The 24,290-nt window shown below is 37.3% G+C and overlaps 1 protein-coding gene across 2 annotated transcripts in view; it reads right to left on the minus strand.

Moving 5' to 3' along the window:
- The window catches only part of PDE3B (phosphodiesterase 3B), a 101,305-nt gene that overhangs the window by 22,254 nt on the left and 54,761 nt on the right, over window positions 1-24,290 (minus strand). For both annotated transcript variants that reach the window (XR_012586847.1, XM_074585878.1), the window contains exons 2-4: window positions 7,640-7,690; window positions 6,947-7,195; window positions 1,790-1,932 (exon numbers count right to left, since the gene is read on the minus strand). Coding sequence is in view for 1 of the 2 variants with exons in the window: in XM_074585878.1 (XP_074441979.1) it covers window positions 1,790-1,932; window positions 6,947-7,195; window positions 7,640-7,690 (443 nt within the window). In the remaining variant the exon portion in view is untranslated. The remainder of the gene's footprint in view (window positions 1-1,789; window positions 1,933-6,946; window positions 7,196-7,639; window positions 7,691-24,290) is intronic.

The raw sequence follows: 24,290 nt of genomic DNA on the forward strand, positions 1-24,290 counted from the left end.
GAAAACCCATCTTTTTATTGTTATTTTTCTAACAATTTAAGGGGCTGACTCAAGAGCCACAGGTAATAGCACAAAGTGCTTTAGGAATGCAGGACCGCCTCTTTTGGCAGCAGGACCAGCTGTGCCAGTTCAGCTATTTCATCTAACCTTATCTGTAAGCTAAGCAGTCATGAGGGATTTTGAGATGATTATGTGTTAGAAGGTGAAGGCAAACCGATAAGAACGACGACTGGAAGATCCAAGGAGACCAGGACAGTGCAAGTGTTGGTAAGAACTCTGAAAGGCAGGACACAAACCACGAAAGAGCGCACACATATTCTAAGGCTGTATGCGGGTGGACGGGAGCGGGGTAGGGGAACATGACTAACTAGAAGTGCTAGTCATCAGGGTCAAGAGATAATTTAAAAGTGATGGAGTACGAGCAAGGGTTTTTTCTATATTGCTACTTTTAATCGGTAGGTAGCTTGAGGTAGGTAGCTTGAGTAGGTTCTTTGGTTGGTAGGAGCTGCAAGGAAATCCTCTTTAAACGTACACTGCATCTGCACCAGAAGTGCTGAGCCTCAAACTGAAGTCCCATCAGTTGTAAGTTTAAAACAATTTCTCTGGTTATTTACAGTGGATGTAACCGGGGAGATTCTCTCAAACACTGATAACCAAGTCAGCATGAAAATACAGTCTTTAAGCTACTACTACTGCTACTACTAGCATCTTCAATTATATTTTATACACAAACAACAATTAAGTTTTACTAGGTAAAAACCTGAAGAGCTTATTTTGTTCAAGGGGAAAAAGACACTGACAAGGGCCAAATTATTTAAATGGTTCACTTTAAATATAATATTGATAAATAAATTCTTGGACATGTATATATGAACTTTCATCCACTACTAGTAATTATCAGTTATCAGCATAACTCATATTTTCTTTACAAAAATGCATCCATTATACTTTTTTTATGATCCATGTAAAACTATTAAAGTCTTAAGAGATACCGAGTACTAAAATAAGAGGAAAACCACACACATTTTTATGGATTTAAGCTGTAACATAATTTCAACCATCTGTGTACTTTTCTTACAAGATACTGAGCAAAGCCATACATATTTACACATTTAAATAAAACTAAATGTGTAAAGTTTCACTATATACACATTAAATAAAAAGGAAAAAAAATGTACATTTATTTTAATCCTAATTCAAAACGTAATCTTAATTCTGGAAGTAAGAGATTTACTTGCACCATATTGACTAACAAGTAGAGAAGAGATGACTTTCTTAATCCACCTTACTGCTTGCTTGATGACCATAGGAATAATAAATGTTGCAATACCTACAACAGTGTCTACCAAATGGAAGAAAGTTATACCATCTTTTTAATTAGAAAACAAACTTTTGTGCACGTGGAAGTTAGAAAGTGATACATATTTTAAGTAAAAAGGAGAAGGAGGAAGTCAGTAAAGGTTTAGAGGTTAAACAACTTTGTTTTGCAATCATCGTGTATGTTGGACTTTTTTTTTTTCCATTTCCTACTAAAACTGATATGCGGGCCTACTTATTATAACAGAGCATGCCATTCAACCTCAGAATGACCTGATTTCTATTTGAAATCAGAGTTACAAAGCATATAATTAACTTGAAACATTTTTCAGTTTATGCTGGCAGAATTTGGAGACTTAATTCACAAGATTTTACATTAAATACTTCCACTGCCAAGTTCTAATTTTACAGACACGAACATTTTAGAAAGGCTACATTTATTATTGCCCTTAAAATGTGGTTAAGTGCTTACCTGGATGTGCTATATTCCTGATGAGATCTCTTGCTGTTACTCCGCTCCCATCTAGATGATGTTGATTCTATAGGTGGAATGCCAGAAACTCCTGAAGTTCGTCTCAGCTGTGATGTTGGCAGGCTATTCCTGCTATTTAATCCCTATTGAGTAATTTAACCATGGTTAAAATCTATATAATTAAAAACAGATATTGAAATTTTATTTATTGTTTGTGAAGACTATTTATTGTTAATTTTTTATAGTGAAACAATAAGTATGGTATCTTACATTCACTCTTATTGCTCAAGAAAATAAAAAACATGCAATCAAATTCTTTTTCTTACTAGGAATAATTATTTTTCATACCTCTTTTTTTTTTCCCCAAAATTAAAATATGTAAAGATAATTGCACTCTGAAATCCATGTGGTCCAACAATTACTCTTCAGAGCTTTTAAAAACTGAGATCTTCTAGAGATAGTCAGTTGCTGTAAGATTACAGATTCTTTTTCTACTCCTCCCTATCATACGACTACACAGTCAGCTCTCTGCTCTCAGGATAGCCTGAGATTTCGGTAACTCCGATGCTAAATATTGACAGTGTGAGTATTGTGGAACTCGTGGAAAGGGGTGATGCATGGAGTCGGAGTCTGTCTGGTCCGTCAAGGCTCCCTCTCTGCAACCATACCTGCCCCACAGCACCCGGGAGGCTTCCCAGGCACCTCACCCCTTCCAGCCTGGAAGCCGTTAGCCCAAATGCCGGGAATCGACACTGTAGTTGAACACAAAGCCCTCTGCAAAGCAGGGCAAAGGCACTCAAACAGTCCTGTATGGAAATAACTCAGAACTTATTAGCTCTGCCTTACTGAAATACCCCCAGAAAAGTACATCCATGTCTAAATAGCAACTAGGAGAACCTAACTAATAGAAAGGAGAGGATCACTGAACTGAAACTGCAAAGCCAGCTCTGGCATATCTGCATCCTTTGCACTGTTAACCTATATATTGTATTTTAAACAAATTAATAAAAAAAATATATGTGTGTCTCTCACTGCATTCAGTCCACAATCCACTTACTACCTCATCCCTAGATTTGGCCATTCAATGGGGGGAGGAGGGGTGAGATTCTTCTGCATGATATAGATGTGTGTAATCAGACCTTGCAAAGTAAAAAAGATGCCAAGAAAAAATGTTTAAAACAAAAAGTCCAAAGCAATATTTGCAGTATTGAGTAAGGTCTGCAGGGTCACGTGTAAGGACAGGTGACCCTTGGATACTACCACTTCAAAAGTCTGGCAGATATAACGACTTTAAAATTTTAAGCTTCGTCAGGTGGTCAAAGATCATACTTAACTCACAAAGCTATTACATATTTTAAAAAAATGAAACTGTTGACACAAAAGAGTACAGTCTCTTACCCTGAAAAGTCAGACTGCATTGAGCCCTTGATATGGGATGTACCTTGACTCTGTTTGTTTTGCTGCAAAGCTGTAGTCACAGCCAGAAATGTGGAATTGGATGGGAATAAGACCACCATATCGCCCACAGAATAAGACCACCACATCGCCCACAGAAACACACAGCAGCCCTTAACCAGTCCTACCAGAAAGAGAACTGGAGGAGTATATTCTGTGTGCTATCATACAACGGTAGATTCAGGCTCGAAGGGACTTGTATGTCAGCGGACCACATCAATCTAACCTGCATGCTGTCTACGTGGGGCACACAGCTGAAAATCCCCAATATTGGAGGAGGAAGGTTCACTCTCTGAAACAAGAGCATGTTAGCACAATATGGAAAGATGGCCCCAGCACCTGCACTTACTTTTTCTTCTTCCTGGCTACTCTAAGAATAAGGGAACACCAGGGATATGACAAATCTCCAGAACTTTCTCCTACGACATAAAGAAGCAGAGAATAAACAAAACAAGGGTAGCAAAGGACTAAGGAACTCCAGATCACTCTATGCTAGCAAAGTTACTGGTAAAAAGTTGCTCTGGAAACAAAATTTAGACTGTCAGAAATCAAAGCTATTATGAGCAGATCCTCCTGGAAACTCCGCTAAGGCACACAGAAAGTAAGGAGGTGATTGGTGACGGCCTTACACTAAGAGTAAATTGTGCCTGACAAATTTGGTGGCCTTCTATGACAGGGTTACAGCATTGATGGATAAGGGAAGAGCAACTGACATCATCTACCTGGACTTGTACAAAGCATTTGACACTGTCCCACATGACATCCTGGTCTCTAAATTGGAGAGACATGGATTTGACGAATGGACCACTCTGCGGGCAAAGAATTGGCTGGATGGCTGCACTCAGAGTTGTGGTCAATAGCTCAATGTCCAAGTGGCAACCAGTGATGGCGCTGTTTAACATCTTTATCAGCAACATGGACAGTGGGATTGAGCGCACCCTCAACAAGTTGCCAATGACACCAAGCTGTATGGAGCAGCTGACACACTGGAGGGAAGGGATACCATCCAGAGGGACCTGGACAGGCTTGAGAGGTAGGCTTATGTGAACCTCATGAAGTTCAACATGGCCAAGTGCAAGGTCCTGCACGTGGGCCACAGCAATCCCAAGCGCAAATACAGGCTGGGTGGAGAATGGATTGAGCACAGCCCTGGGCTGCATCAAAAGAAGCGTGGCCAGCAGTCAAGCCCCTCTACTCTGCTCTCATGGGATCCCACGTGGAGTACTACATCCAGCTCTGTGGCCCCCAACATAAGAAGGACATGGACCTGTTGCATTGAGTCCAGAGGAGGATGCTGAGAGGGCTGGAGCATCTCTCCTATGAAGACAGGCTGAGAGAGTTGGGGTTGTTCAGCCCAGAGAAAAGGCGGCTCTGGGGAGACCTTATAACAGCCTTCGAGCCAAAGGAAGACCCCTTGTTTGGGGAGGGACTCCTCATATGTTTTTATAGGTGTACTGATAGGACAAGGGGTAACAGTTTTGAACTGAAAGAGGGTAGATTTGGATTGGGTATCAGGAAGAAATTCTTTACTAGGAGGGTGGTGAGGCACTGGCACAGGTTGCCCAGAGAAGTTGTGGATGCCCCATCCCCCTGGAAGTGTTCAAGGCCAGGCTGGATGGGGCTTTGAGCAACCTGGTCTAGTGGGAGGTGTCCCTGCCCATAGCAGGAGGGTTGGAACTAGATGATCTTTAAGGTCCTTTCCAACCCAAACCATTCTGTGATTCTATGAAAAAACTTTCAGTTACCAGCAATAACAAGGCCAGGAGACAAGGGATGTGGATACTCAAGTGCTTGCCTAGACAACTTTTTCTTGTCTAAAGTGTGAGAATTGTTAAAATCATGATCGTTGATAACACGAGAAATCCACCAAGCTGGCAAGCAGTCTACTGTCATACACTAGGAAATGTGGGGACAGTTCTGTCATGATCGAAGTGAAAAGTCTTTCTATTGCAGAGCGGCCCCAAGATGTTTTTTGTCTAACTAAGATTTCTTTTTCTTTTTCAGGAATTTAAAGAGACTGATCAGTGAATAGCACCAAATGGGCAGTTTACACTTTCCAAGTTGTTGACTACCCAAAAACTCAAGAGTGAAGAGTTAGTATGAGATAACCAGTTATTGCTAGCCAGACATGTGAAGCTCAGTTTCAGTTTCTTTCTTGTACATAATCCTCAGCAAAGAAACAACTTGTTTGAAATATGGAGGAGACCTTTTCTATTCCAAGGCAGGGAAAGAGAGAATGGGAACCTTTCAATATAGTCTGAAAGGTCCCATTTTGAAGAAATACTATCTTATGATTTTCTGTGGTGTGTCATAATCTGCAGCTTGTGCTGACTCACCTGGCTTTTGACAGAAAGAGAAATCTTTTTCTTTCTTGCAGTAACATACATAGGGGTAGATCTTTTGGCTTACCTCTAAACATATACCAAAGTAAAGCATTCATTGAATAATAGTGACAAGCACTATTTCATCCACCAGGTAAATTAATATGCAGAAAAAAAACCCAAACTTAAAGGAAGTCACTTTTAGGAAAGAGGAAAAGAGAATAGCTGTGAAAAAAACATAACCTTTCAATCTCACGTAATCTTTATAACCAGTCTCGAGCAGTGAACAATTTCATTTCAAACAATTCCGACTAGCTATATAAAAATTTTAAAAATCGTATGTTATATTTTCATATTCACATAAATTATATGGGTATACCAAGCCTTAGCAGTTTTCAAAAAAATCCACAAAGAAAAACATATGCTGAATGATTATGATCTCTACCTAACTGATTTCTGCAGATATCCATGTGAAATTCCAAAGAATTTCATACTGCAATGATCCTGCAGTATCCTGATGGTTCCCAACAGACATTTCACAGCCTGAATCTGGCTCAAGGCAGTTTATCTGGCTCCAAAATACTAAGCCAACAAGTTGATCAATTTGGGCCAAGCTGTCCACTGCCTGGATATGGAAGCAACTACAGGGCAAGGACATCCCACACCAGCCTCCACAATAAACAGCTTCAAGGTGTCAATACCAGGCTACCTTAGAATTAATAACTCTGGTGCACTATGGATGAATTTCTATATTTGAATGTTTTTCCACAACATTCCTTAACATGTCATAGAGTAACTACATTCTTGCTTTCACTTATTTACCCTAGATAATGGAGAAGTGACAGTAGATTTACACACTGGTCCCATAACATTATGTGCTGCACAGAAAGACGAGATATTTTTCCTTTTACGTGGTTGATTTGCTTCTGTTTGATGGCTAGTTTGATGTTCACAAGAGTAAATTTCTTCAGGAAAAGAGGTCATTGAAAAAGCCACACTAACCGCAATTGTCATGCTAAGAACGTGGGAGAATCAAGAACAGCCCTCGTTGTGCCATATGATGAGAATAATACATCTTCATTTTATATTTGCTTTCAGTTTTCCTAATCCTGTGTTTATTTCAAGGAATCATGTGTTCAGAGTGCAGGCCAGTGCTTTTACCTGTCTATCAACCTCTTGAATTTGCATTTTGGTGCCTATCTACATATCACTCAATGTGTTTTCACAGCTGCTCTCTTTTGACCTTAAACATAGTTCAGAGGAACTCAAGTAAAGAAGCTACTATCCATACAGTAAGTATCATTCTTTCCAGATGAATTTTCCTTGACAGTTTTTCTTTTTAAATTGCAACACAAACATAAATGAAAATTATTGATTTGACCTTGAGCAACTTTCGATCTCCTTTTTCAGCAGGATCCTCTATTTCAGGACAGGGGAAGAAACCAGGAAATGGAGTGAATGGACTAGCCTTTGGCCTGCATGTGCCTGGGAAAGCACCAATCAAACTATTAATGCTTCGAAGGGAAGAAATCACTTGTGGTGGAAGGGATGGGTCAGTCAGGAGGTCTGTTAGCATGCTCCGAGCCTCATTTAGTACTGAAAGATCAACTCCATTTCCACTGCCAGCATTCTAGAACAGATGGAAATGATGCAAACTATTAACATGTCAAAACATTTCACAGCATTCTAAGTTTTAAATAAGCACTTTATCCATTGCAAATTTAATAAATAAATAAATTATTGCAATGTATTTTTCTTTTAAAGAAAATATATGCACATAGACATATTCAGACACCAAGTTTTGCAGGGTTTTTTCACACAATAAAAAAAAATATTTCAGAATTCAACATTAGCTTTCAGCAGACATTGCTGGGGAATCACATCCTAACCTTATGCTAATAAGTATTTTCAAAAAGCCACTCCCACCTTAGTTGGTGGGAGCTAGAGCTAGAATTTACTAGGACAACTTAGGTAAATAAAACATCAACAGGAAAATGGAAATCTGATAGTTTACAGCAAACTCCTTATTCAATCACATTTCACAAAAGAATAATTAGATTCATAATACACTGACCTGATAATAGGGTTTGTACCATTGCTTCAAATCCCAATCCCAAAGTATCATCTGTAAAGAAAAAAAAAAGGAAAAAAAGAAGAGTAATAAGTGATATGTTAATGCTGAAAAACAACAATTGAATAAATCTTGATTATGTGACGTAATATAAAATGCTTCTCCATCCATGTATACGTAACTTAGGCCATTTTCTCCATTAATGTTACCCCAGTAAACGTGATAAAGAAGATTTTGAAGAAATTGCATGCAACAGAATTATCTTGATGACAGAATAATTATATGGCCCTATTTCAATATTTCTGAATTGTTTATAAATCATTTAACGTACAATAAGTTAGGTAGTGAAAGTGCTTTCCTGCTATACATCTCAACTTACTTATAAAAGATCTATCCTGAAACTTCCAATATATTTTATAATCTTTTCTTTCCAGAACTGTTCAAACAGTAGCAATTTTGTAAATATAGTGCAAAAAGCACTACATTAAGATCATTTATTTTTTAAAAAGGCAAAAAGCTCCCCACTATCTCAGGTTAAAAATTGATAATTTTAAAAACATCTTCTTGCAGAAGGCTTTGTTAGTTTTTCCTTGAATATGGTTACAAATCTACATGTTCTGAATAACTTCACAAAACCCACCAAACCCACAAAAGAACGTCAGCAACAAAATCTGAAGATACTATCAGCTTCAAGTACGTCAACAGCACTCATTTAATTTTTCTTCTATACTGACAAAAAAAAACCCGACAACACACAAGAAATGAAATTCAGATGTCTGTTTTGTTTCAAAAGTATTCAGTCCTTGCGGCTTCTTGACACGTTCTAATTATTCTCTGATAAATGAATTCATTTGCACAACATGCATGCACAAATTAAACAAATATAAAGACAAACCATTTTTTCCTTCTTTTCTGTAGCTACAGAGCACAAATAAAGTGCCAATACCCAAATACTACCTGGTAGTTCATATTCTGCAGTCCTGTAAGTTTTTCTAGTTATTTTTATAGGTGAGAACTATGTTTGGTTTCGTTCCTCTAAGACTAACAGCTCTTTCACGGTGAAAACACTATGTTCCAGGCTGGCACTTGTCCAGCAGAAGGTGCAGAAAGTGTCCATAAAGAAACACAGGCTGATGTGTCAGCAGTACCCAGGCAAGGGAAGCACTTAAAGGCTCTTTTTCTCTTCTGATATCTTCATAGAGATACCTTTAAACCATGTTTAAAGTTAATAGTTATGACATCCATTTGCTATGAAAAGTGAAGAGGTGTATTATTAAGCATGTGCTTAAACTGGAAGTAAGTTATGCTATATCAGAAAGTCACATTGTGTAAAGCAAGCGAGTGGATCTAAATCAAGAACTAAGAATTTAAGAATTTGAGGGTTTTGTTTTTTTAAGTAATTAATCTAGCTACCATCTCCTCATTAATTTTTATTTTTTTTTTTTCAAAAAAACCCAAAACCCTAAGCATAGGAGATGACTCTTAGCCTGTCAGTGACAGGCATTAAGATAATGACCAACATTATCTGGCCATAACCATTCTGTGTGATACATTTGGTTTTTTGTTTTTAGCATGATCATTGTAAAGACGAAGGGGTTTTTCTTCCAAACTAGAATGAGTTGTCCATCTGGGCAGGTTGAGTGTTCTTGTTTTTCTTTATTCTTAGGTTTCTCTTTCCACATCAACTTTTCTTTTTTTTTTCTTTTTTTTTTTTTTTTTTTTTACTGTATATATCAAACATAGGTAAATCTTTTGGCTTCATTCTGTCCTCCTAAACTCAGACATAGAGACTACATTAATCTGCTTCATTGACTTTTGACTCAACCAGCTACAAAGATCAGATATCCACATGAGTTTTGTTAGTTGTATTAGCAACCTTTGATACTAATGGTCCACAAAGTTGCGTCAGCTTGCTTGCAATCTTGCAACCTCCATTGGCAGGCACAAAAGAGGTTTCCCTCCCCCCAGCTCTTCTAATATTTTATTTTTCTTTTAAATATGAGGTATGTAAGCTAACTTTATTTATTTGTCATAAATGAGATCTTAATGAAACACCTGTGTTCTTGCCAACTTCAGAACATTTCTGTACCAAACCTTTAACTGCAACTACTTTTACTGATGCAACCTCCTTTAACCCATTGGGAGCTTTTCAGTACATCTCTGTACACACACGTGCACTCACGTAAGCTATACTGTTATAATTTTGGGGGTCAATCTATACGACTAAAAAAGTTCAAAACCTTGCTTTTGGCTTTAGCCCTGCTATAGTAAAAAAATAGGCTCAAAGTTGCAGAGGCAGAAAATATTCAATGGAAAGTGTTACCGCTATGCCTTGTGTCCCATACTCACCTAGTATACACAAGGTAAAACAATACGCACAGCTCATGCAAAATCTACTTCCAATGCAAATAACGGTTTGATATTTTAAATGGCAGGGCACCATGTCATACACAATTGTATTTAATCACAGCTCGGATTCATGATAGAAAACTTTCTATTGTCATTTAAACCAGAAGATTTAAGCTTCTCCACTGATACCGATTTTACAGCAAAGAAACTAAACCAGTTTTGAAATAAACAGAACTCCAGTTTACCTGTATGCTGCCAACAGATCATTTTTTTTTTAATTCACTATACATCACCATTAATTAGAAGTCATACTTCCTGAGAGAAGACAGGTGTAGTATATTAACACAGCTAGCAGGCTATCACAGCCTATTTTGTAAAATTTTCAGGGCTCACTCCATGTGCCACACGTTGAGGTAATTAAAATGAGATGGTGAAAAATTTAGGCACAAAGTAGCACTCTCTTCTACTAAGCACAATGGAAAAAATGCAGGTCACTATACAATGAATGTTTTTCTATAGTAAATACAACTTGGTACATCTCTATACTAATCAAATATTTTTTTCTTTACAGGTTAAAAATGAAGGGGGGTCATTACCTTGTCTTAGATGCTTACAACACACCACAAGATGGCACTCAAATCCAGTAAGCCTCCCTCACAAAAACGAGTTCGGGAGAAAGGAACGGAAACCGGCAGCATATTCCTTAACAGAACTTCTGCAGAATTTGAATGGTCTGAGGGACAAGGGGGGGTGACAGCTTTAAAGGCTGACGGCTGATAAATTCTGCTTCTTTACAAAAACGCCTCTGCTTAAAGAAGAATTTACTCCTTACCATTCTATTCAGAAACTAACTGTAAGGAAACCGTACTTTGTTTCTCACTACTTACCAGACTTAGTTTAATTAGCCTAACTCCATGCCTTGCAAGTTAAATCTGGAATACTAAAAAAGCAGCATTTTTTGCATTAATTTTGTTGAGAGTTTGGCAGTCAAAGCTTTAATTAATTACTGTGGATCATAACAAAAGAAACAAAGTATTCCCAGAGTTGCATTCATCTAACAACAGGAATAAAAAGGATATAGTTTATTTTGACTTAAAGTGAACAGACCAACAGACCTTAAAATAGGTCTTAGGCAGAGCAATTTTTGATTTTGCAACCGTAAGACTTGTTGCAGAAAGATCTGTACTCTGTAATACTAAGATTTTGTAATCCATTGCACATAACGTTCTTCCTCACCTCCTCCAACAAGAAACACCTGATCTAGGAGGGATTTAAGTCATAAATGTTCCAAGCTACATCTTAAACCTCCACTTAGCAAGTCACACGCTATAGCGTTTGAGCATCCATTGCCAGTGACAACATCACAGCAATCACACATCTGGGAGGCCCTCTGAAAATAAAACTGCAGTGGGCTCTGATATTGCAGATGAACTTCTGAAAGGTGAGAAATGTATACCCTCCCTTCATAAATATGTATACCAAATTACCAGTCAGCTTGGAGGAGAAGTTCTCATATCAGCCTGACTCTAACCCCAGAGTCTCCCAGTCCATCCACAGAGCAATGATCACACTTTCCTGGTTTTATATAACTGCCTGTCAAGCTGATCAGGGTTTTAAAGGACAGTTAATGAAAAACAAAACAAAACCCCACAAAGTACTACGCCTTGTTCTTTAACAGTCAAGGACTGTATTATATTTGACTATAATAATTGAATCTATTTAGCCTATGAAATAATTTTCAACACAGTTAAAAGAAGACAAGCCAGCTTACAAAAACCCTTTAGCTACAAGTGACCTTTTCCAATTTTGCCACCATCAACTAGTGATGGTTTTAGGTCAAACTGAAACATGCCACTCAAAACAGGCTAAAAGCATCAACAGAGGGAATTTACATCACTGGAAATACATTTATTTTAAGGCTAAAAAGTTGTTAAAGCTCAACAAATTATCCACAGTATTGCTATTCTGAAGAATGAACACTATATTCAGTTCTATGGATGTCTAGTCAAATTGAAGGAGATTTTAAACACATATAATTTACTGGAAATATGCAGGAAAATTGACAATAGGCATCAGGTATTACACTTTGTTTATATTTTCTCAAACAATGAAAACAGTATTTCCATATACTCCAGGGGAATTGCCATGCAATTTGAACACAAGAATTTTAGAATCAACTTATCTGACACTATTTGTAAGCCATCTATTCACGGGGGGGGGGGGGGGGGGAGGAAAAAAAAAAAAAAAAAGAAAAAAAGAAAAGAGATGAAGGCCCTGATTGTTGAATATCAACCCAAGAATTACCAAACCTTAGGGATGGCACTTTTGCAAAGCACATGTTGTTAGCAACATCAGAAACATTTGTTTAAAAAACTACACAAAGTAACAGTCTTCCCTAACACAGCTTATAGTTCAAACAGCAACAGAAACAAACAATATTAATTTTTACAAAGAAAAAGGGAAAAAAAGTGCTCCTCTGAGAAGCTTATAGTCTAAATAACCTGAAAATAGATGAGAAATGGGAGAAGACAGTCAGTGAAAACCAACAGAGCTTCAGGGGGTTTTTTTTTGTTTGCTTTTAATGATTTTTCTATATAGAAAGTTATCTTTCCTATCACTGCGCAGCCAGTGTTTCCAGGGCCTGTAACAGATGTGTCTTTCAGAACCAAGTTGATGCCGCGGAGGGTGGAGTTCTTTTGGATCTTCTCTGCATGAATGCCACAGCTCCATTTGACTGAAGTCATGCTCGAGGAGTACTTTAAACTTCTAAAGGTTTAAGTGCAATAAAAGCCTATGAGTTTTGCTTTTCTCATGTTATAAACCACTAAAATTACTATAAAAGTACACTAAGCATTTTTAAACAGTTTCTTAAAAAAACTTTTAATGCTCAGCTCAAGCTGTATTTGGCTGGATAACAGTGTAATGCTATTTTCAGAATAATTTAACTTATAAAATACAAAATGATATCATCTCAGCTACTCAACAATTACCCGTGCTTGTGCAAAGTTATACTAAGGACAATATTTATACTTAGGCAGAGATCTGAAATACACTGTTACAAAAAAAAAATACGTTTCAGAGCTTAGAAATCTAAAAATCAATTTTAAAACTAGAATATAACTAATACATACACTGCATACCCTCAGCTGAAATGTGCAAACCGTCTAAGGCTAGGCACAATGTTAAGATCTGTAACATTGTTGTTTGATTTCCTAAACTAGGTAAGTGGGAAGTTTTAGTTTCAATGACGGTACTATTCAGGAGATTCAGGGTGTGCTTTAATGCTTGTTAAGAAAAGAAAACTTGTCCTACTTGACGCCACCCATTCACATTACATGCTCCAAAATTTTAATGGAGAAAAAATGAGTACAAAAATGAGTTTCTACTTCTTCCTGAGTCTTTCATTGATCAAATATAAAAGATTCCTAGTTGCTAGTAGCATCTGTTTGACACCACTAGGCATTAGCTCCGTAAATAAGTATTTCCATAGCAACCAAGCATAGAATTAACTAAACAATGAAGCCAACACCATAGCAACTTGATTCAGAAATCAACTCTGTAAAAAATCACCTCATTCAAAAGCAAAATTCTACAACTAGATGAGAAACTAATTTATTGTAAAATATGAAAAAGCTTAAAGCTTACATTACATATCCATTTCTTTTCGTGACTGCTTTTCAAACAAGACTGATACTAGACCCATTGCTTTTATTTCTAAATTAGTCTTTTGTAACAGCTTACAATCAATTAGCTTTTTAAACTCATGTAATTTAATGATAGAAAGCCAAACACAGCAGTATACAACCTACAAGTCTTGTTTTATTTATTTATTTATTAGGATTTTTTTCTCCCTGTGTGGAAAAGGTAGATTTTGAAAAACACTATGTTATTAAGTTGTATTCAGTATGAGACTAAAGGTGATGCAACCAAAGAATGACTCTGTCAAAGCAGAGGCAGCATTATTTAGATAACACAGACAACATTCTGTTGTGAAATCTTTCAGGCCAAAACAACAGCCACTTGAGTAGATTATTATAATCAAGACAAAACACAGCACTTGGAAAAGCATTCAATATGATACTTAAGGCATTTGGAGTCATGACGATGCTTCTCCATCCACTAAACCTTCCCATGAAAGTAAATGGGACAGGAAAAAATTAGGATGTTTTTGGAATCCTAATACTTATCGGTTCCTGACTCTATACAATTTATTTATCCAAGGTTGTAAAACGGCTAATAGGTTGTGAAGTCTGCAGATAGCCACGATCTTTAAACAGAAATTGAGTGTGCTTTCATGGTTCTCAGGTTTGGATACATGTACTGAAGCAAAGAGTCATATCCCCTGTCCTAGACTCTGTCGTTGACTCCACTGAACTCTTTCATAAAAGACATTATCTTCACTTTTTAATAAATCTAAAATCTTCCTTCAATGGAAAGATACTTGCTTCTCCTTAATTGCTTTAGTAAATACTATTGTATTCATTGAATAGTGCCTGCAACCTACTTGGCTGAACACATAAGAACAACACTGAAACATACAGGTGTCTGGCCATAACATTTTCACCAGACTCCACAATACTATGATCTTCCCTGCAAATACAAATCTTCGACAAAAGCTGCACCTAACTAAACTTTAACAAGTCACTTTAGAGCCTTCACGTCTCTAGTTACTGTATTCAGTAACTTTGTCCTCAGCACAGATACAAAACGAGAGCAAAAATGCTCCACTGTTATGCTGAAGTTTCAAATAAGCCTTCAGCAGGTTTATTCTTAAAGTTTATATTACACCCTACAAGTGGAAAAATATTTTTTTGTTTGCTTGGGTTTTTGTTTCTTTTTATGTGTTTGTTTTTAAAAAGATATGCTACTTCTGCTTTTGTAACAAGGAGTATCAGAAGGTCAGCTTCTACTTTGTCTGCTGTAGAAAGTTTTCAGTTTTCTTATTGCCTGTTATGTTTGCTCCAATCTTCCTTTTAATATGTTTTAAGATCTTCAAATGTTTCAAAAAAGGTTTTAAAAGGTGTTTTGTCTATCAAGGGAAAGTAGGGTGTTTTTTTTCTTCTTATGTAGGTAATGAAAAAAACTGGCTAAAACCACACTTAGGTCATTTCCTGTTCCTTCTAGGTTTTGTCAGACTTGCACGTCAGAGTAAAGGCCAACCAGTAATTTATGGCAACTGGGGGAGGGAGGGCAGAGGGAAAAAGCCTGCTATGTGCAGATCCTTTAATTGCCCATTATAAGCATTTTCCTTTTGAGCATGTGGTTCTAATCACCATCAAAGAAAAGAAATAGCGCTAGGTGGATTACTGCTCTGATCCGGTACAGTTGCTTCGGTGTTCTGGCATTCTGTACTTCTTTTACTGTCATCCAAAACCTAACCCCCTTTTTTAACGTTATGTTTATTTTACAAAAAGCAAAATCTAGAAATTGCTCCCAAAACATCCTTTTCACATTTACCTATTGGCATTATCTTACAATTATACATAGTAAAGGCCTTTACTGCTGTGTTGACACACTGTTACTGTATCCTGTTGGAACAGACGAGGAGAGTAACCTTAAATTTTATCTTTCTGCAATAGAAGGATGTGCACAAATTTATGCTGAAGCATTTTACTGTATGCTGATATATTCTTAATGAGTAACTAAAAACACTTCCTAGAGATTTCCCCCTCTATTGACTTAAATTTTTTTATCAAGTGGGTTTTTTTCCACCTATTACACTAGAGTTATAGGAATGAATCTCTGATATTTTTATTTTCAGCAAACAAAGAGAAACTATTTCATATGACCACAAGTTGGGGTTTTTTTCAGCACTGAGCTAAAGAAAAGGAGATACCGAATTTTTCACAAAGATTTTTATCACAACTTTCTCTTTAAAATCTCATAAAAACACGTTTCTCCTCTCTCCCCAAGTTGCTCTCTAAAACAAGCAGCATAAAATTAAGCTGTACAACTCTCTCAGCCAAAAATTAACGTGAACGTGAGAACGGTTCCCATCAAATGAATTAGACCAAATGATCACCTAGTCCAGTATCTTGCCACTGACAACAGCAGCTACCTCAAGATAAGAATATTCTTAAGTAAGCAGTGCTAATTCTCAGAATATTCTTTCAGCCTCAGCAACACAGCTCAAGGAGCCTTACGTTGTATGCCTTTGTATATTACAAAGGTCAATAGATTTTTCACCTTTGCATTTCTCTTGATCATCTTTTCAGAATCCACAGTAAGGTGGATAGATAACTGGCTGAAAGACAGAGCTCAGAGGGTTGTGATTAGGGGCACAGAGTCTAGTTGGAGGTCAGTGACGAGTGGTGTTCCCCAGGGGTCAGTACTGGGTCCAGTCCTCTTCAATATATTCATCAATGACCTGGATGAGGGGATAGAGTGCACCCTCAGCAAGTTTGCTGATGACACAAAGCTTTGGGGGGTGGCTGACACACCAGAAGGCTGTGTGGCCTTACAGGGAGACCTGGACAGGTTGGAGATCTGGACAAAGAGGAACCTTATGAAATTCAATAAGGTCAAGTGTAGGGTGATGCACCTGGGGAGGAATAACCCCATGCACCAGTACAGGTTGGGGGCTGACCTGCTGGAGAGCAGCTTGGTGGAAAGAGACCTGGGAGTCCTGGTGGACAACAGGATGACCATGAGCCAGCAATGTGCCCTTGTGGCCAAAAAGGCCAACGGCATCCTGGGGGGCATCAAAAAGAGTGTGGCCAGCAGGTCAAGGGAGGTCATCCTCCCCCTCTACTCTGCCTGGGTGAGGCCGCACCTGGAGTACTGTGTCCAGTTCTGGGCTCCCCGGTTCAAGAGGGACAGGGAACTGCTGGAGAGGGTGCAGCAGTGAGCTACCAAGATGCTTAGGGGACTTGAACACCTCTCTTATGAAGAAAGGCTGAAGGATTTGGGTCTCTTCAGTCTGGAAAAAAGACAGCTGGGGGGGATCTTATCAACACTTATAAATACATAAAGGGTGGGTGTCAGGAGGATGGGGCCAGGCTCTTTTCAGTGGTGCCCGGGGACGGGTCAAGAGGTAATGGACACAAACTTGAGCATAGGAAGTTCCACCTAAACGTGAGAAGGAACTTCTTTACTTTGAGGGTGGCAGAGCCCTGGAACAGGCTGCCCAGGGAGGTGGTGGAGTCTCCAACTCTGGAGACATTCAAAACCTGCCTGGACGCGTTCCTGTGCAACCTGCACTAGGTGACCCTGCTCTGGCAGGGGGGTTGGATTTGATGATCTCCAGAGGTCCCTTCCAACCCTATGATGCTATGATTCTAATCCATGTAAATTGCTGACAGGCCCATTATCATACACAAAGGCATTTCACAAGTTAAATACAGATTATGCAAATTTCCCTTTCATTCTGAATCTGTCAACGCCAAACTCGTACAGTGAGGAAGGAAACTATCAGCTACACTTTAATGCAGTCTACCCACTGAACTACTTGTTTTCGCAAAAGCTTATAGTTGTTCTCCAGCTAACTTCAGGCACAAGACAATTTTTTTCAGACTATGAGGCTGTGTTTTCAAATCCCCCAGGCTAGTTCATTCAGAGACACAGCACCTCTAGAGCAGCAAAACCTCTAATTCACTAAGCACCACCGCTTTTTTACTTGATTGCATTAATTGTTGTCTTAAGGATTTTTATTTACAAAATTGCCACAAGGTACAAGCTTTACACAAATCAGTGCTGTCTTCTTTCAATAACTTGATGATGATGAAAAAGAAACATTACAGGGACTGAAGTTAGAAAAGTAAGCTGAAAGAAAATGGTCAAGAAGCCAAAGAAGATATTATGTCATAAAGGAAAGCAAATATTGCTGCAGTCCTGTGGCTGGAAGTTATACATGGGGATTGAACTGACTAAATTCACAGTTGCTTGAGCTAAAGAATTAACAGCCATAATTTTAAAACCGATGAGAGAATATAATTATGAGTCTGATTACAAGAGCAATTGTGTTACCAAAAGTTAAATCAGTATTTAAAAAAATATCTCTTAATGGACAAGTGTCTGGTTGAAGTGCCAGGAAATACAAGATGAGATCTCTTTGGGGAAAAAATACTGAAACTCTGAAGAACGTAATACAGATTGCTGTCAGAAACAGAGAACAAGGGAATGCAAATTGCTGCATTCTACAGAAAGTGCCAATTTACTTTTCTCTAATGTGTTCATGTTAAGTAGTACTTTAGTTGGCAGCATCGTAAGCAGATGAGAAAAATCTCAAACCGCAGCAGATTTGAAAAAAACATAGAAAATTTTTTTCCATGTAGTAATGTTGTGATGCTATTCTATATAAAAAAGGAAGAACAATGATGCCTCCCCACTTGTTGTAACATTAGATGATGCCTAGATTAAATAAAACTACTCGGGGACATCTCCTTTGTCCCCCAAATGGCAAGTCTCACATAGGTAACTATTTATGTCAGGCTTATCTTGTACGTTCAAAGTGAACAAAGTAATCACCACTAGCAGTACGGGAAGGGCCACATACACTGTTCCAGCTTGCCTCATGATAAACTCATCCGCCTAGGAAGAGAGTATGCAGTCAAACACCTCTAGTAGTTGTTACCAGTTACTAATCTTGTCGTGAAAAAATTCTCTATGAAAAGATTAAGGGATGAACGAGCTCAGATTTCAGTTAAGAGGAAAAAAGAATCCCCAACACCCTAAAACTCCAGAAGTCATTGTGAAATGCTATGGCTTTTTATAACATTTAATAGCACATCCTCCTGAAATTGATTCACTTTACGTAGACTTAAGCCAAATTTCACACTCTGCTAATACAGTAACTAAAGGTACGCTACCAGGAAAGACAAATCATCTTTGTCCCACAATCAACATTGCCACAAATACAGGTTCTTTTCTTCATTGGCCTTTTCATAAACTATGTTCCATTTGCTGTTCAAACTGTCACAGGACTCTCCCACATTTGAAGATACAACTGTATAATCTAACATATACAAAGGTAATGGAAAATCATATCCAAAAGCCTGCTTTCACTCCAGTGTTTTCACTTACTCTCTAAGCCACTTCACGATCCTGTTCATTAGAGCACAAGTTACAGTAACGTACAACATTCTTATGGCAAAGTTTTCTGAATACAGGCATATGAAATTCTAGCACAAAAAAGAATTGTGAAAAATAGCAAAGTTGACTTGTTCCTTATTCTAAGTAACCTACTGACTTTTGTTTCTATAATAGATTTTCCTACGATTTTTATGAGTGAAATTAATATGCCAAAAAAAAAAATAATAATCAAACCTTGTGATATATCAGGTTGCGTTGACCTTAAAAATACCCAGACTTAACACAATTATTTTTCTCTTTCATTTTGATAGCATGTCTCAGGTGGAGAAACTAATATGAAAGAAGGAGGTCAAGATGGGTCAAGTGTCTGCCAGCGAATGTAAGGTCTCCAGCTTTTTCTATACAAGCAGAAAAGTATTGGGATGTTCTTTTAAACTGCCATACATTTTTAGCAAAATCATCACAATAGTGAAACTTACATAAATGCCTACGGAGAACAACATTGGCAGTGAGAATATCATTGGCCATTTGGGACAAGTATTATTTACAATGAAGTTGCAGTGTAGCATAGCATGCCCAATAAATGCATCAAATATTATCAGTGCATGCAAAGTAACTTTTCCTTGGGGAACCCACTAATTTTTTCATTTCTCATCCTTTTTCTAATAGCCTCTAATGTGTTTGCTAAGAAGCCTCTATCAGACTGTGTTTTCAAAATAGCTATTAATGAGATGAATCTCATTTTTTTGTTTGTTTTTTTTTGGGGGGGTGTTGCGTTTGTTTGGTTTGTTGTGGTTTTTTTTTTTAAATGAAAGCTTTACATACACCATACGCTTTAAAACCAAAGGGCTTTTCCATTACAGAAAGTATAGATCTTATTCTAAAATTAATACTTATAGCAATATCTTATACAGCATTTAATTAAATTCTTTACACTGAAATATAGCAATTAGAATTTTTTCTCTATTTGAGTATTTTTAATGTATCAGTTAACTTATGGCATTCAAAATGTATACATTAATCAAATACCCTTGTAAAGCAGATATAAACTAAACTAGAAGATAGACTGTCCAAAATAAATAATCAAATATTTAATCATGCCTGATCCAACACATAAAAGATAAGATTTTATTATAGTAACCTTCAAAGGAGTAAAATCTGTACAATGTGGTATAAGCAATCACAAGTTGTGTCTTATACCATAGGACTAGAAACCAGCAGTTATAACATCAGCTTTTGAAGGGATCCAGAAGAATGTGGGAAAACTGTCAGAGGAAATGGACAAAAACTTGGGGGGGAACCCCACAAAATGAATTTATAGATGCACCATTTAAATGAAACATTGACAAAAATCAGTAGGATTTTCATACATGGATACTACGCCCAACAAAACTCCTGGACTCCTTTGAAACAGACTGCACATACCAATAAGACTGAACCAGTTCGCCAGTGTACTTTGATTCAAGACAAAACAAAACAAACAAACAAACACACCCCCCCACCCCCCAAATTTAACACAGCGTCCTCTTGATGCTCCTGAAGAATCACATTTACAAGGGAATATAGGGATGGCTTTCTGTGGATTAGCAATTTGATAAAACAGAGAGTGTAAAGAATAAGAGTAGAAAGTTCACAAGAAGAAAAGAATTGCCAATAGAGACTTCCTCAAAGATTCAAGCTGGGATCTATCTTAATCAACCCACTCAAAATGAATTGAAAAGGCAATAGAAGTCTGCAGTGTCAACATGCACTGATGACACAGAATTCCTGATGACAGTCAGAAATAGAGCCAATGATTGTGAAAAAGCATCAAAAAATCTTAATATAGAAAGTAAATAGGGAATAAGGTATTACTGAAATTCAGTACTAATGAGTAAATGCTGAGAACAAAAATAAATTTTGAACTATTTGTATAGAAAGCTGGGCTCGTATTACATCAATAGTAACAAGGAAAGAGATCTTGATTTGCATCAACCCAATTCTCAAATATGTTCAATGAAATATTAGAAAAGGAAGAACAAACAATACAGAAAAAAACCAGCATCACTGCATAAATCCATGCTACACCCACAGTCTGAGTACTGCATGTAGATACAGAAGTACAGAAGAAATAAATAAGGACAGGATAGTAAGAGAAATCAAAGATATGGAACAGCTTCTACTGTGAGGAGCTACACAGACTGGGATCCCTCAAGTGTGAGGAAAACTGAGGGTTATAACAATGCTCTATAGTTACCAATGTTATGGAGAAGGTAAATATGAAATGGTTAGTCAGTACTGTTCACAAGCACGTGAATGAGGGCCATCTAATTAGATCATCTGGCAGCAGGCTTAAAACAAGCCAAAGGAGGTATTTCTCATACACTACATAATTGAATTACTGCAGGCATTGCTGCAGGTTTTTACAGAAGCTAAATGTAACCAAAGATGCTAAAAAAAGTTCAGAGACTGATCAATCCCTGGCTACTCACCACAGCCCAGACATATCCTCTAGCTAAGGATGGCCTAAACTGCAATCTGACAAAACATGGCAGAGAACCCCAGAGGGGAAAAAACCCAATTCTGAACAAACACTACTGCTGACTATTATTAAAGATAAAAAGCCTGGTCTGGGTGGACCCATTTGATATCATCTCCAATTAACATAAAATGAGTAATTATAAAAATGGACCCATCTTAGCAATTTTTATAGTTGCAGCAAACTCTACTATCCTTTTGTATCCTTGGGAAGTTTCCTTCTGAGGCCTGGTTATGGAGTTGCTCCTCTCATCCATCTCTGTCTTTGAACTACAGGTGTCCAGCTCCTTTCTGTAAATCTCATTTTTCCTCCACTCTTGTAGTCTGGAGGCTTTTCCTCTTCCCCCCACTCAATATGCTCCCAAGGGCAGCAGCAGTCTCCTACTCCCTCCAGAGAGTTCCACATGACCCAGTCATTCCCTTTAAGAGAAATATAGCTAAGAAGAAAAATACTCTCCACCAGATTTGTTTATATTCCAGCAAATATGACTTAATCCATTTGTTCCTTTTGGTGGACAATTGACATTTGTGATCTAGCCCTCCTCCACTAATAACTAAGTATGTACCTTCTTCAAAACTTAAATACAAGACAGATCAATGAGCTTGGAAAACCTCTATTACATTTCCTTTTCAGACTTTTTATATACTTATATATGTATGTATATGTATATACCAGTTTATACACACAAACATGCACAAAAACTCTACAGAAATGGGTATATAAAGTATGTAATCACATTATGAATGTTTCTTAAAACATATTACACTAACAGTATTATCACCTCTGTCATACTACAGCATCAGCAAACTAAATAACACAACAAAATAAATGACGAAACACACTAAAATATCGTCTTGCATAGTGCTCAGAAAATCCATTGAAAAAGTAAGCTGCAAAATTTTTGCTTTTTCTTTTAGTGCATCTCAACTTTATTTCTCTTTACACTTTCAAAATGTGAATATCAGGCTGGTAACTAAAAATAATCAGGAGGGTTCAACAGTGACAAATCAGGAGAAGAGCAACACTTCCAGCAGCACAGATCTCCAAGTAACAGAAAGCAACACAAAATATTAAAATAAACACAAAACTGAACCAACCTGCAGACAGCAAGGCCATGAACCTGAGAACTTGCTTACAATTATACTTAAGTAAAAAAACACATGGATGAATCTATTATCAGCACATCCCAATACAACCTACTTCTTGAAGATTGGAGTGAATTGCAAGTTTAATCTGAAGATGACAGGCCCTGTCACAACCATAACTGTACCTGCTTTAAAAGGCAAAAGGTATACACCTCTAAACAGAACATTATATCTACAAGCAGCTTAAAAGAAACCAAATTCAGAAAAGATGTGTAAGAATTCTTGAGGAGATTAGCACTTTCCTTAAAACTTGCTAGTGACCTACGGAAGCTGTATTTGAAATTTTAAATTAAAAGGTGTTTGTTACTAATTAGAGTCCTAAATAAAATTAAGTTCAGTTCTTTCCCCATTATTTATCCTCCAATAATTTTACTATTACTGCTTGGAGAGAAACTAGATGAACAGCAGCCTGAGGGAGAGGAAAAGAGAAATACGGAAGGACTAATACTCAGGTGAGATTCTAAATTACCATTCATTAACTTGAGTTTTTCTTTCAATAGGATTAGTTAGTATTTTAAATACATTTTACAGACTGCTCAGATTGTCAGACAAAGGTCCATGATCTTTTATTCTTTTCAGCCATGCTAGATTTCTTCATGTCTATCACTACAGCATTTTCTTTGCCCAACTGCAAATAGCATAACGTAACGTTAAAATTTAATTCTCATACTCAGGAGGGAATGTTTTGAAGTAAGGATAACCAAAATAATCAAGTAGTAGCAGTAAGTAGATACAGAATGTTTGTCTCTTCACTCCAACTATATTATAGCAAATAATCTGTATTTAAGACAGAAATAAACAAATTTTATATAGAAAAAAAGTTCTATATGCTAGTGGAATTGGAAAGAAAATCACTGACATGTAAGTTTATCTGTTGTGGATGCTATTGAAAATACACTTTACAGATCAAATGTTTCAAATGAAAGCTTAAAGTCAGGGAGATATAAACTCGGAAATGCAAAAACAGATTGACAGAACCTTGTCTGAAATATATGGAAAGAAGGAATGATTTCTTCTATTTCTTCTTTTTTGCCTTTCCTTTTTTTTTTTATTCTCCTTTTTTCAATCTGTCAGTTTGCCTAACTTTTTTGCATTTGTTTCTGCCAAGGATGGGCAGCTGGCCTATAAGGGCAATTAGATCAGCAAGACACAGGCTAATTGCCATACATATTACCAGGGATTCTGACCCAGAGATCAGTAAGTAGGAAGTAGATGACAGGAAAAACAAACAAACCAAGAATCTCTCTCAAATTTTGAGGACGACAGACTTAAAAAAAGCAACCAAGCAACCAAAAAACAATGCCAACTCGCCTGAAAATTGCCAGCAGCCTTTGCTGTTTTTTTCCTGCTTTCACATTTTTACAAGAAAAAAAAAACACAAAAACAACGCACACAACAGTTTGCCTTTATTTCAGTCCCCCCTCTCTTTCAGAGCATTATGATTTTAATCCTTCCGGGTCTACCTGTGCATTGGTGCTTTCTTGGTCAGTGAAGACAGTTATGCAGGTCAGAAATAGACAGACAGTTATCAGTCAGAAACAGTAACACTCATTAAAGACCTATTACTAACTCCAAGTTAATATAAACAGGCAGGATACACTTCTTTGGAGCT

Source organism: Larus michahellis, chromosome 4, assembly GCF_964199755.1.
Source record: "Larus michahellis chromosome 4, bLarMic1.1, whole genome shotgun sequence".
NCBI classification, from domain to species: domain Eukaryota; kingdom Metazoa; phylum Chordata; class Aves; order Charadriiformes; family Laridae; genus Larus; species Larus michahellis.